This window comes from Musa acuminata, chromosome BXJ1-6 (assembly GCF_036884655.1).
Source record: "Musa acuminata AAA Group cultivar baxijiao chromosome BXJ1-6, Cavendish_Baxijiao_AAA, whole genome shotgun sequence".
In the NCBI taxonomy this organism is placed as follows: domain Eukaryota; kingdom Viridiplantae; phylum Streptophyta; class Magnoliopsida; order Zingiberales; family Musaceae; genus Musa; species Musa acuminata.
In genome coordinates, this window is record NC_088332.1 from 5,729,650 (window position 1) to 5,746,158 (window position 16,509).

The 16,509-nt window shown below is 39.0% G+C and overlaps 2 protein-coding genes across 2 annotated transcripts; one reads left to right on the forward strand and one right to left on the reverse strand.

Annotated features, from left to right (window-relative positions):
• Positions 1-1,916, forward strand: LOC135675830 (UDP-glycosyltransferase 75C1-like). Its single transcript, XM_065186399.1, has one exon. The coding sequence runs from the start codon at positions 400-402 to the stop codon at positions 1,819-1,821; it is 1,422 nt and encodes a 473-aa protein (XP_065042471.1). The 5' UTR covers positions 1-399; the 3' UTR covers positions 1,822-1,916.
• A 1,285-nt stretch (positions 1,917-3,201) lies between these two features.
• LOC135675831 (coatomer subunit beta'-1-like) lies at positions 3,202-14,801 on the reverse strand. Its single transcript, XM_065186400.1, has 24 exons — positions 14,593-14,801; positions 14,336-14,356; positions 14,149-14,210; positions 13,981-14,035; positions 13,473-13,509; positions 13,067-13,392; positions 12,849-12,980; positions 12,622-12,770; positions 11,445-11,513; positions 11,071-11,221; positions 10,921-10,986; positions 9,334-9,522; positions 8,767-8,907; positions 8,609-8,683; positions 8,265-8,441; positions 8,088-8,179; positions 7,892-8,008; positions 7,658-7,772; positions 7,451-7,522; positions 6,405-6,601; positions 6,196-6,289; positions 5,964-6,070; positions 4,710-4,842; positions 3,202-3,810 (listed from the first exon to the last, which is right to left on the reverse strand). Exons 1-24 carry the CDS (start codon positions 14,593-14,595, stop codon positions 3,664-3,666), a joined length of 2,727 nt encoding a protein of 908 aa, XP_065042472.1. The 5' UTR covers positions 14,596-14,801; the 3' UTR covers positions 3,202-3,663.
• Positions 14,802-16,509: the final 1,708 nt, after the last annotated feature.

Genomic DNA, 16,509 nt, shown 5'->3' on the forward strand with positions numbered 1-16,509 from the left:
CTAGAATCTTAATAAAATTGAGGACAGTCATGATGCATCTATTATTGTTAAACAATGCCTAATCAAAGGCTCTCTTCCTCAATTGATATGGTACTGCTACCAAAGGTTCTCAGTAAGCACAAGCGTCTGTTTCTCGACACTTAGGCTTGTGGTCTTTATAAAAGTGGGTTCGAAGGAGACTGCAATTGGTTTGGCTTCATGGCGACTGCGCCATTGAACACTTGATAGCTTCCAATCAGTAAGCGTCCGTGCTGTACCCAACATCTCAACTGGTCAAATATGTGGACTGCGTTGGATCGTCAGGACAGACGTCACTTAAGATGTGGATTACCATCCAAGTCTCCGCCCCTCGCGGTATTATATCGCCACCAATGACTTGTGAAGTCACCCCGTAGAACAATGGAGCCACACTTTCTTGTAGTCGCATACCCCGCCCAGGGCCACATCAACCCTGCTCTCCAGCTGTGCAGGCGCCTCGCGCGCGTCGCCGGCGCTAGGGTCACCTTCTCCACCTCCATCTCCGGTCACCGTCGCATGTTCGCCAGCTCGGCTGACCAGGAAGTCGACGACGGCGTCGTCTGCTACGTCCCTTACTCCGACGGCTTCGACGGCGGCTTCGACAGGGAGACCGGCGACCGCGACGAGTTCCGTCTCCGGGTCAAATCCGTTGGCACCAGGACGCTTGCCGCCATCGTCCGATCACTCCAGGAACGCGGTCGCCCCGTCACCTGCATTATCCAAACCCTGCTTCTGCCGTGGGTCGTCGACGTGGCTCGCGACCACGGAATCCCCTCTGCCCACTACTGGATCCAGCCGGCCACCGTCTTCGCCATGTACTACCACTACTTCCATGGCTACGATGGCCTGATCGCCTCCCAAGGCCACGACCCGCAGTTCGAGGTGAGCTTGCCCGGGCTGCCACCGGTCAAGATCTGTGACCTCCCTTCCTTCCTCGGCATTACGAGGCCTGACGATCCCTACGCCGCGGTGATCGATATGTTTCGGGAAACGTTCGATGTACTGGATCGCGAAGAAGCCAGCTCGATGGCGAGGGTTCTGGTGAACACCTTCGAAGAATTAGAAGGGGATGCGCTGGCGGCAGGTGCTGGACAGGTAAAGCTGATACCGATAGGGCCAATGCTGCCGTCTCCACTGCGGCTGGAAGGCACCAAGGAAGCAAAAGGCATGGCGAGCGCAGGGGCCGATCTGTTCAAGCCGGACGAGAAGAACTACATGGAGTGGCTGGACTCGAAGCCGGAGAAGTCGGTGGTGTACGTATCGTTCGGGAGCCTCGCGGTGATGAAGAAGCGCCAGGCGGAGGAGATCCTGCGGTGGTTGAAGGAGAGCCGAAAGCCGTACCTGTGGGTGGTGAGGAAGGAGAACAGAGGGGAACTGGGGGACAAGCTGGAGGAGGAGGGGGAGGGCGGGATGGTGGTGGAGTGGTGCTCGCAGGTGCGGGTGCTGTCGCACCCGGCGGTGGGGTGCTTCGTGACGCACTGCGGCTGGAACTCGACGGTAGAGAGCATGGTGTGCGGGGTGCCAGTGGTGGCCGTGCCGCAGTGGTCAGACCAGGTGACGAACGCGATGCTGGCGGAGCTGTGGGGCATGGGAGTGAGGGGCGATCTTGACGGAGAAGGAATTTTGCAAGGGGCAGAGCTGTGCAGGTGCTTGGAGACGGCGATGGGAGAAGGGGAGAGGGGGAAGGAGGTAAGGAAAAGGGCGGAGATGTGGAAGGAGAAGGCACGGGAGGCGGTGGGCGAAGGCGGGTCGTCGGATCGCAATCTGAGGGCGTTCGTGGAGGAGATCGCGAGCCTCAAATGAAGCCTTCATCCATATGGTCTGACCAGCGAGTAAGAGAGGAGGAACGTAACGTGTTATGTCATTTAGTGAATCAAATAAGAGGATGTCTTGGCGGAGATTGCAGTCATTTTACTGTATTGATTGCAACGTAGATGTGCCATGTGGATGAGCCTCTAATCATGGGGCCATGACAAGGAATTAGTGTGGCCAGGTGAATGAATGCCGTGAAGACAAAATTGGCATGTCAGTCCAAGATAAGCTGACGGGCCTCGAGCATTATCGGTCCACTTGAGGGAGCCATCCGTAACATGCGGATTACCCGAGGAAACTACTAATCAAACTTGGCCGAGCCTGTAGAGGTACAATAGAAAATGCCAACAAAACTAAGTACACGCCCAAATCCAGTAACAATAGAGTGAAAAAAATCTTGTATAACGCTACGAAAAACGAGTTCTTAACTCAGAAACTCTATGTAAAAGAATAAACCAAATAACACTTGGAAGAAGATAAATCTTCTAGCGGTAAGGGTAGAAAGCTACAAAACGTCGAGAGGCATAACGCTAAAATATTTGCTTTCACTCACGGTGTCAGTAGGAGCGTTGGACCCTGTGATCTCAGCTTAGTCGCCTACCACAGCCTATTGGATCTGATGAATGAAGACCCATTCATCAAGACGAGAGGGACATGCCGACACATATACACGACCACCAAATTTCTTCAAAGCAAAAAATAAAGAAAATTAAGTTTAAGAGAACAGTCAATCATCAATAGGAAATCATGCAACATTTAAGCGATTATTCTTTCATTTGAAGGACGTTTCTCAAACAATAAAACAAAATCAAAAGCAACAGCAGAACTTTATATATGACAACTGAATTCAATAGCTTGATTGAGATAGTGTTGCCTGCTAGGCTGGGAAAACCAAGCCTCTATACTCGTACCAATATTTCTAGGAATGCAGTGTAAAGGCAACCTGTAGCTTTCATGCTATTTCATGGACCTGTTTATACGGATTGACATTTCTGAAAAGACAATGAACCACGAAGAAAACATCTCAGGGCTGGACAATGGCAGAGCAAGCACAGTTACCTTCTAGAAAATTTTATAGATAATTTTCCTTCGTTTGACAAGAAAAAAAAAAAGAAAGGAAAACACAAGCATTGGTGTCAAAAGCTGAATTTATCAGTGAAGCAACATGTTAGCTACCAGCGATGAAATTTGACTAGTTACCATAACAAAGACACTTAATATTCTCAATGACTGCACAAACTTTATCCAAGATCACATCTAGATTTCCATACGTAGTTGGAATGACAAGAAGCTATTGTGACATCAAATATCTAGTGACTAGGCATATGCTGATAGTACATGAAAAATAGCATCAGACAATTGACACAGATATGCAGGGAATGCGAGCAATAATCTGATGTATTTTACAAACGGAAACCATCAAGTACACAAAAACCTGGTTGGAGTTATATTATCTCTCAAACAATTTTCCATCCTTGGGCAAATACAAAAAAAAAAGGCCCAAACATGCTCTCAACAGTGCAACTACAGAGCTGAAATTAAAAGTTGACTCCAGACTAGCAACAAAGCAGTTTACACTACAGATGAAGATTAAACTTCTGCAGCAACTGTCGACAATATGGAGTAATCAATTGGAACATGGTCGCTACAGAGACATGATTTAGTAATATAACTTGGTTGAGGCTCTAATCCAACACTTCAGGTTAAAAAACACCTTATTTCTCTAATACCAGCAGCAATGGAACATTTCTATAGAAAATGTGAAAGTTGAGGATGGGAAACAATAAATCACCAGACAAAATTTCAATTTTACAGCTGCTCAACCAAAAGCGTTTAAGCTGATGGATTCCCTTCATTACTCATACCCCACTGTTCCTCATTCTCGTTCCCATTGACAAGGACAGCACTGTCTGTAGAATCATCTACATCAACTTCGACGGGTTCCTCTTGACCCTCCTCCACTCCATCCTCTTCCATCACCTGCAAATTGTTTATCATGGACATTGCATTACATAGCAGTGGGACGAGAAAAGAAATAGATCAAAACAAGTGTGAAATCAAAGAACATATCCTGGGAAATGAAGAGAAATTTTCATTTACTTCGAGGGTTTTCAAAATCCCTAAAATACAATATTAGTAGAACTTTGCACAACTGAATGATATGGAGTTGTTGTCATGAATTAAAGCATGGTGCAATGATGCCAGATTTGGCAATCTATATATAGTTGATAGAAATAATTGTTTTACCGTATATCATCTCATAATTTAAGTTTAAATGTTTTTCAGATAAAAAGACATATGACAGAGGTCTTATTTTGTCTGGATTCCGAATAGAAGGTAATATATGTTCACTGTCCTATAAATAACCAACTGTAAGGTGTACCATCAAAACTGTGAAGGAAAGAATGGATAAGTGATGCCAGGCTTGACTACTGTCATATGTTCACTGTCCTATAAATAACTAACATATGTTCATTGTCCTCTCCAATATTGTTTTTTTATTCAATTTTGCCATATTCTTCTCTTTTCTAATGTTCTGCTTGAAACACTTCTGTGACAACAGCTTTGCTTTGCTTAAATCTGATACCCATCCTTCTTGATATCTTTATGTTGTGATCTATTAAAATTTACTTCCCACTTTTATTAACTTCTAAAAAAATTCGTAGTGTTTCTCCCAGCCGCAGCCCCTGCCCTGATCAGTTTTGACATGATCTGCCTGAGCCATACAAGTATAATTCTGCTAACTGGCAGCTCTAAATAAAGTACTTGGATCGATCGAAACCTAAATCACCTATTTTGGCATTCTCTATATACATGCTCTAATTAAACTTGCATAAGAAACAATATGCTATTGCAGGAAAGATTAAATGCATCCGTACCATGTGGCCAGAATCACCATTTTCAACAGGCAGGCTCTCTTCAACAACTTGCATGCTTTTGAATGCTTCAACAGGAATAATGTTTGATTTTTCAACATAGCTCAAGTATTCCTCAGCAGGAGGATACTTACCCCTGTTATTGACAATAGCATTTACAGTAACTAAATTCGTACCATTTAATTTGTAAAGCAGTAAGTCGACTACAAATTGGGTCCAAACAAGCAAGACATCTTCAGAAGCATTAAAAACTAACCAAAATATGACATGAAAACATAACACTAAAATTGTCAGTTCATATAATTATGCTCTAATGTCTATTTCCAGCGTGCAAAAGATTCAAGTTAAGATTCTTGCATAACCCTCAAAATCCATATATCTTTCCAACCTTAAAACCAAAGTTTCAATAAGAATCATAAAATTTTTAGGTCTATTTACCTAGGCTTCCACCTGTCAACCAAAGCTAAACACCCACAGCCACTTCTCAAAAACTATTATTCTAGCTTAATTTATGTTGCCAACAAGATAGAATATAAAACACAACAAATAATGGCACCTCTTCCTGCCACATAAATCAACTTCTAATTCTAGAATCATGAAAAAATACTTATTTGTTTCATAATTTGACTTGCATAGCTACTTCTATATAATGAGAAACAAACGAGTTCACAAAACTTATTGGATTTGGTGCACATATAAGAACAATGAACTAGTTAGACATCAAACTCTGGACCTCTAGATAGAAATTTCTCACACATTCAGATAGAAAGTTTTTTTCAGGCATTTCCAGATGTAAATCCCATTTGCAAAACTGTATTTTTGGTGAAAAATAGTAAGAAACCCACAAAGTTACCTCATGTGATTAGTAGGCAATAAAAGATTTGAAACAAAAGTATCTCCTTTCTCACTGATGCAGATAATCAATGAGCTTTACGACCAAATATAAAAATGTTTTTTACTTGTTTACTTCTATATGAGCAAGTGCAAGGATTGAACCATCTTATTCTAGCATCCAAAGTCCAATCAAACACAATTGTTCTTGTTGTGGACATGAACAAGTTATATAATTAGCCTGATCCCAAATCTATATCCATTATCATATGACATAGATGACAATGTTCCTAGTCTTGCAAAATCATAGTAGCTCATACACCTTATATATACAAAACAAATGCCTTTTGGCTATAGCAAACTAATCAGAAATAAGTACTTTTTCACATGCAAAGAAAGCTAGAAGAAATACAACATGATAGGGACCTGTTATCTGCAAGATTTGACTCAACAGCCAGAGCAACCTGCCAGTCCTCGAATAAATTAGGGTATTCTTCTGGATCAGCCAAAGAATCTGCAGCTTTTGTATTGACCTTTAACAAAGTGAGAGTAAATGTTATGAGGATCAGCCCAGGTCATTTCAAGTAAACTGTGATGATTCTAACCACCGCAGAATGTTATTCACAAAATTATTTAGTAGAGGAAAAATGAAACATGCCTTGCTGAGATCTTTTTTCCAAATTGATACAATCTCTGAAACTTTGCTTGGAAGATAAGACCTTGCCATCAGTGCAGCTTCTGGAATACGGTTACTGCAAAACATGACAATTTAATAATGCAGTAGTGAACAAAATATCATACAATATATTACAATCACAAGATAATAAAAAAAAGATTTTGCTTAATACAAGTGTAAAGCAAAAGTACCTCTCCACCAATAACTGAAGGCAATCCTCTAATTTACCTAGCATGAATAGACAAAGAAATGCAACATTATTCTTTCCTTGCTCCTTTGCAAGAGATGAAAGTTTTGTTATCCCTTCAGCATCACCAAGAGCTGAGTAAAGAAGCAATAAGCCACTCAAATCCATAGCGTGTGATAGACATTCCTCAGCCATCTCTAACTGTGAAGCACGAAATGAAATATAACTGAACAAGTACACCAGATAATTCAGGAAAAGAACTTCACAATAATTTCCAGGGATGAAACTTCTCTAAACTTAATATGCCGAGGTGACTATATATCACAACTTGAAAGTCAAACACGCAAATTCAGCACCAGTGTAACTGTTAACTGTATCCTATACTGGAATTCGTAAAACTTCAGCATAGTTGAAAGCAAATAGGGCCTAAATGCTCTAGTTTAAAAGATGTTGGAGTTTCAATTATTTCTCAATATACTGTCCGAAAAACATCAAGCCAGCCCACTATCAAGACCCAAGGGATCTTGTACTGTGAATCTGCTCATTCATAGGGCCAACTTGGCTTTTGTCATCAGACTGCAACTAACTCCTTGCCGCTCCGACAACCATATTTGGGGACCAATAATGGGAATATGGGAGATTGCTGGAGAGGGTCCCATTTATATTTGTTAATGATAATTTTAATCATTTAAAAAAATCATTTTTATGTCAAAGGAAACCCCTTCTCAGCATCACAATTGGTCATGCTATAACTATGTCATGTACCATGCCAGCTGCTGACTGAAATTAATGGCTTTGCTGGCACATTATTCCAGGCTTGTAATATTTGATCTTCTTCAATCAATACTTTTTCCCTATAATCTTCTCTAGCTATACATGCAGGCTAGACAATGATCATAATATTTCATTGAGTGAATCTTATAAATTTACAAAAACATGAGTACTATTAAAAGCATAATAGTTGGCACATGATAGTTCAATGTATCTGCACATAATAATTTCAAATAGCAGGCAAAAATTAACCAAAATTCTAAAAGGTTACAGATTTACTTTCCCAGTAGACATAGCCAATTCCCCCAACTGCTTCCACTTTGACTCACTTTGTACTTCCATGGCAATCGCCTGCAGAACAAACTTTTGCCTTCAAATGAAAAAGAAAAATAGTAGACCTAAACAATCACTCTGGGATGGACCTAACATAAAGAACAAGCAATTCGGAACTGCCTATAGTTACATGATTATACATTGTCTGTATACCTTTGCAATCTCCAATCTACCAAGCTGAACAGCTAAATCAAATTTGTAATTAGGATCTGTTGCTACTTCAAGAGCATCCTCTAGCATGCCCCGAGATTCCAGGAAATGAGCCACACTAGCAAATTAAATTTTCCAATTAACAGCCAAAAACAAACATAAAATAATATGTTGACACATATATGAATAGACAATGGTACACAATATGAATTGCAAACTCTTTTAAGGAACATGTACCTATTATGATGTTCCTTTGGAATTGATGGCAAAACTTCACTTGCACGTTCTAAATCCCCACGCATAACAAGAGTTTTATACTCGATTAAACTGAGGAGTAAGGTGTAACCTATAACACTGAAAATGAAAGAAATTATTCATAAATAAAAATTATGAAAAAAGGAATATTCAGCAATCAACTATGATGACAACTCACTTGAACTCCTTGTCAATAAGATACACCCGACTTTGACTAGCAAGATATCCCAGCAAGTACATAGGCCGGTCCAAATGGAACATGGTGGTGACCTGAATTTGACAAACCAACAACCAGACACTGTAAAATACATTAATACATGCATCTATATCAAGACAAGAAAATATGAATAAGTACCTCTCCACCAACGCAGTAATTTAGTCGCCAAGAAGAATTATTATAAATGAAACAGTCACCAACCCATATCCCAGTTCGAACACGCTCATTTACTTCATGAAGAAGCTCAAATGCATCTTCAACACCTTCGTCATCTACCGGTTTTCCACTTTCTAGGTAAGAGGAGACGATATCTCTCTGTGCGAAAAGCAATATAGTGAACATGCAAATGGCATGATTTTTTATGCATGTTTACGAGAAAAGTGAAGCACCAAGCAGCAAACATATATACTGTAACTATGTTGCTTATACATGTAAAAGGATAGATATATTTGCCAAAGGAAAAAATACGTAAAACAACTTACATTGTACTTCAGAATGTAGAAGGATGTATCACTAGCTATAACCAGTAGGTCACCACTATCAGCCCAATAAAGATTCTGCAACACTCAACAAAAAAAATATTCCAGGAATCTGCCTAAAGCCTGGCAACAAACTACAAAAAAGAAAATCATGAACTTACTTTAACATTGACATCAATCCGACGTATCAATCTGCACTCAGACCAATCATAAAAACAAATGAAGTCATTGGAACACATTGCTAACAGTGTCCCACCATAAATATGCTCTGCAGAAAAGGTTGGACGAATACTTTTTCTCTCCTGAAAGATGAAATAACATCAGAAATCAAGGGACAACTCAGTCTTCTGGTGATCATAAACCATAAAGCATCATGCTTCATAATAAGATAAGAGCACAGGTACTGCACACATGAAAAACCATTTCTGTGGATAAGAACTTTAGAAGTGAGACCAACAGAAGAAAGATAATTTCAGCAAATTGAGAATTCTAAAATCAGAAAGCATAATTTTTTTGTGGATCAACAATAATAGGATTTAATATATAACTTGTTTTCATCCACGCCTACTTATATGAACTTAAAAAGCATATTCCATCTGACATGATTACATTATATAAGAACATCATTGACTATATTTTTAAGTAAAGAACATATCTACGCAACTAAATATACCCATAGAGCAAAGACTTATAAAGTGCCAACAGAAAAGTGAAGATAAGGGACAGACCTGGAAGGTCTTACTAAAGATCTTGACTCTTGATGTACTTTCCCTGATCGCATACTCTCCGTCAGTGGACCAGACAAATTCCAGAGCAGATCCAAATGATCTATTCCTCCATGCCAATGCAGTATATATAATGTATTCTCCGTCTCCACAAACGACAACAAATCTCCCATTTGGATTATGCTTCAAGTTCTGAATAAATAGAAGAACAAATATTATAATGCACTTTAAATAGAAAGCAGCAAGTCAAATAAAAAAACTACAATTGACAAACATGATCCTCAAAAGAGTATTGTATCAACTTATTTAAGCAATTCCAAGAGCAGGTTCTGGTAGAGATAATCTCCTTACTAAAAGAAGCATTGATTAACGCAGAAGAAATAGCACTTGGGTGATTTCAATGATAATTGACTAATAGCCAAAAGGATTTGCTTCAATCTCTTGGTGAATACACAACTAAAGTAGTCAAAATTATTGGGAAGTCACTACTTATAGGTTGGAAGTCATACGATCTTAGAGGAATTTAATTAAGAGAGCAAACACCAAACAGAACAAATGGATATGAAGCAAGGATTTGGGTGCCAATATATACTATGAAACATAGCAAGCAGACCAGTTGTACAGCTTAGCCATATAGGTTCCAGTAAGCAAAGTACTTCCAAGCAAGGTTCGCCGTACCGTACCGTACCGGCGTTTCGATCCGGGCTCGGTACCGGTACAGTACGGTATACCGCTCGGTATACCCAGGTGTACCGAGCACTGTAGCAGTGCTACAGTGCTACAGTGCACTGCTACAGTGCTCGGTACGGGCGGACCGGTACAGGGCGGTCCGCGTACCGCTAGCCTGTCAGACCGGTACATACCGCCCATACCGGGCGGTACAGTCCGGTACGGCAAACCTGGCTTCCAAGAGCCCAAGACATGAAGCATGTTGAATGCATTATGTCAGTGGTAGCTCCATTGCATAACAAGGTTCTGCAACAACCAACAAGCAACTCCAACCCTACTTATCCCATGATTATCCACTTGGGCACACACACACAAATATCATAACTATTTCAACAATTATTGAAAGAAATTGACTTCACTCCCAAAATCGAGAACAAATATTCAGCATGGTGGTGAGTGGTGACCACATCTCACATGGGGGTAATTAAGCTAGTATTAAAAAACAATGTGGCATATGATTCCAATGACAATTCTATATGCACTCGATAGCTCACATTCGCTACTACAAGATATCAACACTGGTATCATAACTAAAATGCTTATCATACATACATCAAATATTTGAATATTTGGACAGTAGTATGATTAGTATGTACCAAAGGATACACAAGCAATTAACCTACGAACCAATGCTATGACTTAAAAACTAACAAAAAGTTCCTTGATATGTTGTATATGTAATCCAAGCAACAAAGTCAGTGTTCCTGCCTGGTAATTCTTACAAGTTGGTAGCTTTTCTGAATTCTTTTGAGGAAATTTGTCCAATTAAACTGACAAAAATCACTTATCTAAAATTGCTGAATGGCAAATTAGAAAAGAAAAAGAGGTATTTGCAAAACAATTGCTTCTGGTTAAACTCACTTGAGGGTAGAGATCACAACTACCTAACTCTTTGACTGCTAAAGGTAACCTTTCGCCATCTGTCACCTGTGAACAGAATGAATTCCATAACCTTTTAACATTATGCAAAAGTTCCATATCTTTTTTAAGAGCACACTAGAGCTACCTAACCTCAAAATCTGCTCCAACTGTCTTAATATTAACTGTCTGAATCTCATTGTGCTTCGCCCATATGATTTTTCCACTGCTCTCCATACTAGCAACTGGTATTTCACGGCCAATCTTCACCATAATGGTTCCTTCATCATATCCTATAACAACCCTGAATCATAATCCATATGCACAATTTAGTAAAAAAAAGCAATATTCATCAGGAGCTGACAAAAACATTTTCCAGAGAAAATTTTGAATCCTCAAGTAAACCGCCTACAACTTTTATAAACTTGCAAAGACTTCCTAACTATCACATTGCCAATTAATGTTGTATCAAATGCAACTCTAACAATTGTTACATTATTAAAAAAGAAGACAATGTTTGTCCATACCTCCTTGATCCTTTCATGTATCCTACTGCCCAAACTCGTTCCAGACCGTAATTTAGAGTATTTTCAAGTCTGTAAAAGTATAGAAAAAGATCCTGAATGAAGAACAGAATTTTAACTAACTACAGAATATGAATTGGTGCAAGCTCACTCAATAACAAGTTAACATACAAATTAAATTATTTAGGATTGAATTAGGTCCATGAGTTTTCCACCACTAAAGCTATACTTCTTTAGAAAACAAAGATAAAGCACATGCCATAAAAGTTGGGTGAAAAACAGTCGAATACAAAATTCTATGTATCTTGACTACCCAACATCATTAGCTGAAAACTGTTTGTTGAACAAGTAATTATAGATTGTTTATCCATTTAACTTCCTAGGAAACAAAATTTGAGTTGGCACATATGCTATAAAACTATAGACAAAAAAGTTTACGAAAATAGAAACAGCCAGACCTGATAAAATGCATAAAGATATATAAAGATTCCACATTAAATAAATCCTTTCGATCAGCTTTCACAAATCACCAATACACCACAAAAGGTTTGACAGCAAATGTAACAAAGATTTTTATCTTAACAAATCTATGCAAAACTTTAAAAATAAAGGATCTTGTTACTGATTGAGCAGTCTGACTCTGCTCCTTCAACTTTCAAGGTCTTCCAAAATCGTCAGTCCAACAATGGCAACATGAGACATGGAAGAAGAGAATACTGAGGAGTTTATTATCATTTATTAAAAAATTTGCATCACAGTTCAAGACACCTACTAGTGGCCTATGCGAATGGGCATACATCCATATTACTCATAATAGGCCACTCAAGTTCATAATTTACATTAATAGTCAACCCTTCCCTTTTATCTGATTTAAAACTATTGGGTCACCAAAAATCCTCCCACTTGTATCCCTGAGGTCAATCAGATTTATAGGAGACCACACCAACAATATCAAATTATGGAATAATTCCAAATATAGGACTGATCTAATTCAAATTCTTTTTTTTTTTTTTTGCTTTAGTGATTCATAAATTTACTTCCAATATTCAAGATAGAAGTTAAACCCAAATGGAGTTAGTTTCTAAAGAAAAAGAATCTTCACAGTTCAAATGAGCAAATACATATAAGTTTAACAGAGAATGATGCACATGCAGTTTAAATCTATGTCCATAACACTTACCTATATGTAGTTGCATGCCATATTCTGACAGTTCCATCCTCTGAACCTGTTATTATTATTGGAAGTTCAGGATGGAAACAAACAGCTGAAACATTATGCGTATGGCCTTCAAGTGTTTGAACGCAACTCTTGGTTTGGTAATCCCACACCTGATTAAACGAAACTTATTAACATAAAAGTTCAGAATATAACATGGACAAAGGACCACCAGAAAGCACAAGGCAGACCTTTGCGGTTTGATCATCAGAACCAGTAATCAAATAAGGCCTATCACCACCAGTAAAATAATCAACACAGTTTACTCCTTTCGAATGAGCATCTAGAGTAAAATTTGGATCAGGAGAACCAAGATTCCATATCTGGAAAAATCGGAACAAGCAGTGTAAGTTACTCGGAAAACCACAGAAAACTTAACGCTACAACACCAAAGATCTCAGAACAATACCTTTACTGTGCGGTCCAAGGAGGCACTTGCGAAAGTATTAGTGTCCTTTGGATTAAAGGTCACTTGCATCACATAGTGAGAGTGTCCTTCGAAAATTTGGGTACACATCCAACCCTTGTCCCAGTCCCAAAGCTTTATCAACATGTCATCTGATGATGACAACACACAAGGAAGCGTAGGATGTACAGCCACACACCTTATGTAATCTGTATGTGCCTCAAATACTTTGATTTTGTCCATAGTATTGTAATTGTAGACACGAATAAACATATCATCTGCACCAGCCACAACCCACTGCTTGCGTGCTATAAACTTTGCTGAGCGGACTGAAATTCAAGCACATAAATGTTGAGAATTTACAGCAAAAACTCTGAGAAACAAGAAAGTTTAGATAAAAGCAGTTTACCTGGTAATTCAGTTACTTCAAAAGATTTTACCATGGTCTGCAATCAACAAAGTCTTAGTTAAATTGTATCAGATCAAGCCAAACACCAAAATTTTAATGATGCAAAATGCATATCGTATTATTAATTTCAGAATTTAAGGGCAAAATGACATCAAAATTGACCAGCACATGTGATGTAGAATGTGCCTTCAGTCTCATAATGTCCCATTACTTGCTTCACTCTTAATGATCAACCGAGTTCTCTAAACTCTGTGGAAACCTAATTACTTTAGGATCAGTCAAAGATCGTCATTAAGGTCATGATCTTGAAAGTTAAAAACAACATAACACAATTTCAGTCCATATGTTGGTGAAGATGTGTACAATAAACTGCCAGCATCCCATGTCTGCTTGTTAGTACAGTATGTAAAAATACTATCATGAACTACTGAAAGAATGTTTTTCAAAGTTAATCACACCAAACAAGAATACAAATACCAATGCAACATATCAAGAACAAGTGACTTGCCTGTGACTGATAGTTCCAGATACAAACAGTACCAGAATAGAGACTAGCAAGAATCCTGCAGGAAGAAGATGTTGCAGGATCACATATCATAAGATCATATGGAAACTTGCATCATCCATATCCATAATCATTAGGGATTGTTGCACAGAATAACGCATACATCCTTACCATGGCTCTGTTGGATGTAGATCTACCGATTTCACCCTTTCCGACCTTTGAGAAAGTTTCCTCTGATCCACAGATGACCATAAACATAATTCAAGACAAAACCAATCAAACGTAGCATGCACTCGGCATTACGAGTCAGCCCAAACATAAGATCTACTAGTGTTCCACATGCATCAGTCGAACTTACCTTGATTTCCAGTCTCAGAGGCTGCAATTTTCGCGCAGGTACCAAAAAACAACAAAAAGAAAAGTGAAGGATCATCAGCCACGACTTAGAAAATCCAGATCTCAAGATAATTGAAACATCTAACGATGAGAATCACGAAATCCAAGCAACAAGCCACCAATCGAACTACTCCAGTCGAATCAGAGGTGATTCATGCCAGATCTAATATTACTACGAGAAAGACCGCGATCGATAACACAAAATTCGAGCGAACGTACCATCTTTAGACCGCAGACGGAGCACGAAGTCGCGAAGTGGGGTAAACCTGCGAATCAGTGAGCCCGAACCCTAGAAAGCTAGGGTTTGAAAAGGCCGAGATCGGTGAGGAGGGAGGGGAGGAACAGCTGCGATCCGGTGAGACGTCGGAGAGAATGGATCGGGACGAGGAGGATGGTTTTGGCTCTACGGGATCTCGAGACACCATCAAGAGCGAGGACATATAGAATCGGGAGATTGCTATTTCCGTGGGCTGTGTTGGGCCTCCTAACATTGGGTTAGTGTTGAGCTTCGGATAAGTGGGCCGTTCAAGGTAACAGAAACGCACTTTGGGGCCCTACTTAACACACGAGTTGCTGATGTGGCATGCGTCCAAATGCGCATATCCTCTTCCTACGTTAGCTACTTGTAACTTCAGTCGTCGCGTAAGAGGTGCGTGCCACTATCGAACTGACGTGACCGGAACCTTCTTCACTCGTATACCACGAGAAAAATGTCGACATTATTCTTTGAAGCAGATATTTAACAGAACACGGCTATATGTAAACCCACGATATTATCGTTTAAAGAAGTTGTAGCTTGTAATTTTGACGACCGTTAAAAGTTACAGCATGTTTTATTTGGTATGGTCAAAATTTAAACACTCAAAAATTATGGTTATGAATTTGAGCATAAGAATGATCGAGAAACCTATCTCGGTATTAGTTTGTGACATCTTGCGATTTCAACATTTTCATCTCGAAAATATCTTAGATAACCCTATGTTTATACGAGTCCGAATGACTAACAAAATATCAAGAATATTTTCTCTCGTAAATGACTATTCTAAATTCTTTTTAAATCTTCCTATATAACAATATTTTTGTGATAGAGATCGAATGCTTAATAATTAAATTATATTACTTTCTTTCCTAACTCCTTAAATAATTTAATTAGCCGTTTGTACCATAACGAATAAACAAATATATAGATAATTAAAAGTGATTTCATCCCAACAATCAAAATGATAGGGAGAGCATCACCAATCAATCTTCATTCAATACATGACCTTTTGTATAGTATCTAGGTTGAAAGGAGAAATAAAAACCATCCTCCATCTATCTGTCCACATGAATAAAAAAATAAGAAAAACAGTTATATGTTATCCCTCCTTTTTATCACCAACATAGATAACAAGCCAAAGGAAGGTTATTAGAAGTTATTAAAGGCTACGTTTGTATGGAAATCTAGGGGCGACATCACATGTGTAAGAAAGAACAAAAAATAAAATCTCAGATTTCCCAAAAAAGTATTCATCGTCGTGCGAAGATTGGTGTGCAAAAACCCACAAAATTGAAAACAACATATGAGATAGTTGTGTTACATAGAGAGATCATATATCCCTGAATTCCTACATATCTGTGGGGAGGATGAAGGAGGTTAAGCACCATCCTCTCTAGTAGTGATCCACACGGTAGGGGCTGCGAAGACGTTACTCAAATCGCTGTTGAAATCTCTATACCTACTAGCTGAGAAGGAGAAAAGAAGAATAGGAGGTGGTAGCCAAAAAGGCCTGGCATATGGCCCTTTAGTTCCCTCCTATTTATAGAGGTCCCTTGTCGATTTAATCCTAATTGATCATACCATATTGGGTATTAGATCTCTATCCAATTACCAAAACCTCACAGATTAGTGAGTCTCTACCTAATAATTCAAGGGCTTATTAGCTCTTATTAGATCTCATCTATATGATCTAATAATTCAAGGGCTTAATGGATATCCAATAAGATAGGGGCTCTGGCGGATATCTCACATCCAAACATCTACTAGTCGCAACATCTACCATATGCGTGTGACCCTCTAGGCTCAATATCGAGCTGGTCATAAGTCAAACCTGTCAAAACTCTTTTTGGCTTAATGAATTACTATTTCAATAATAA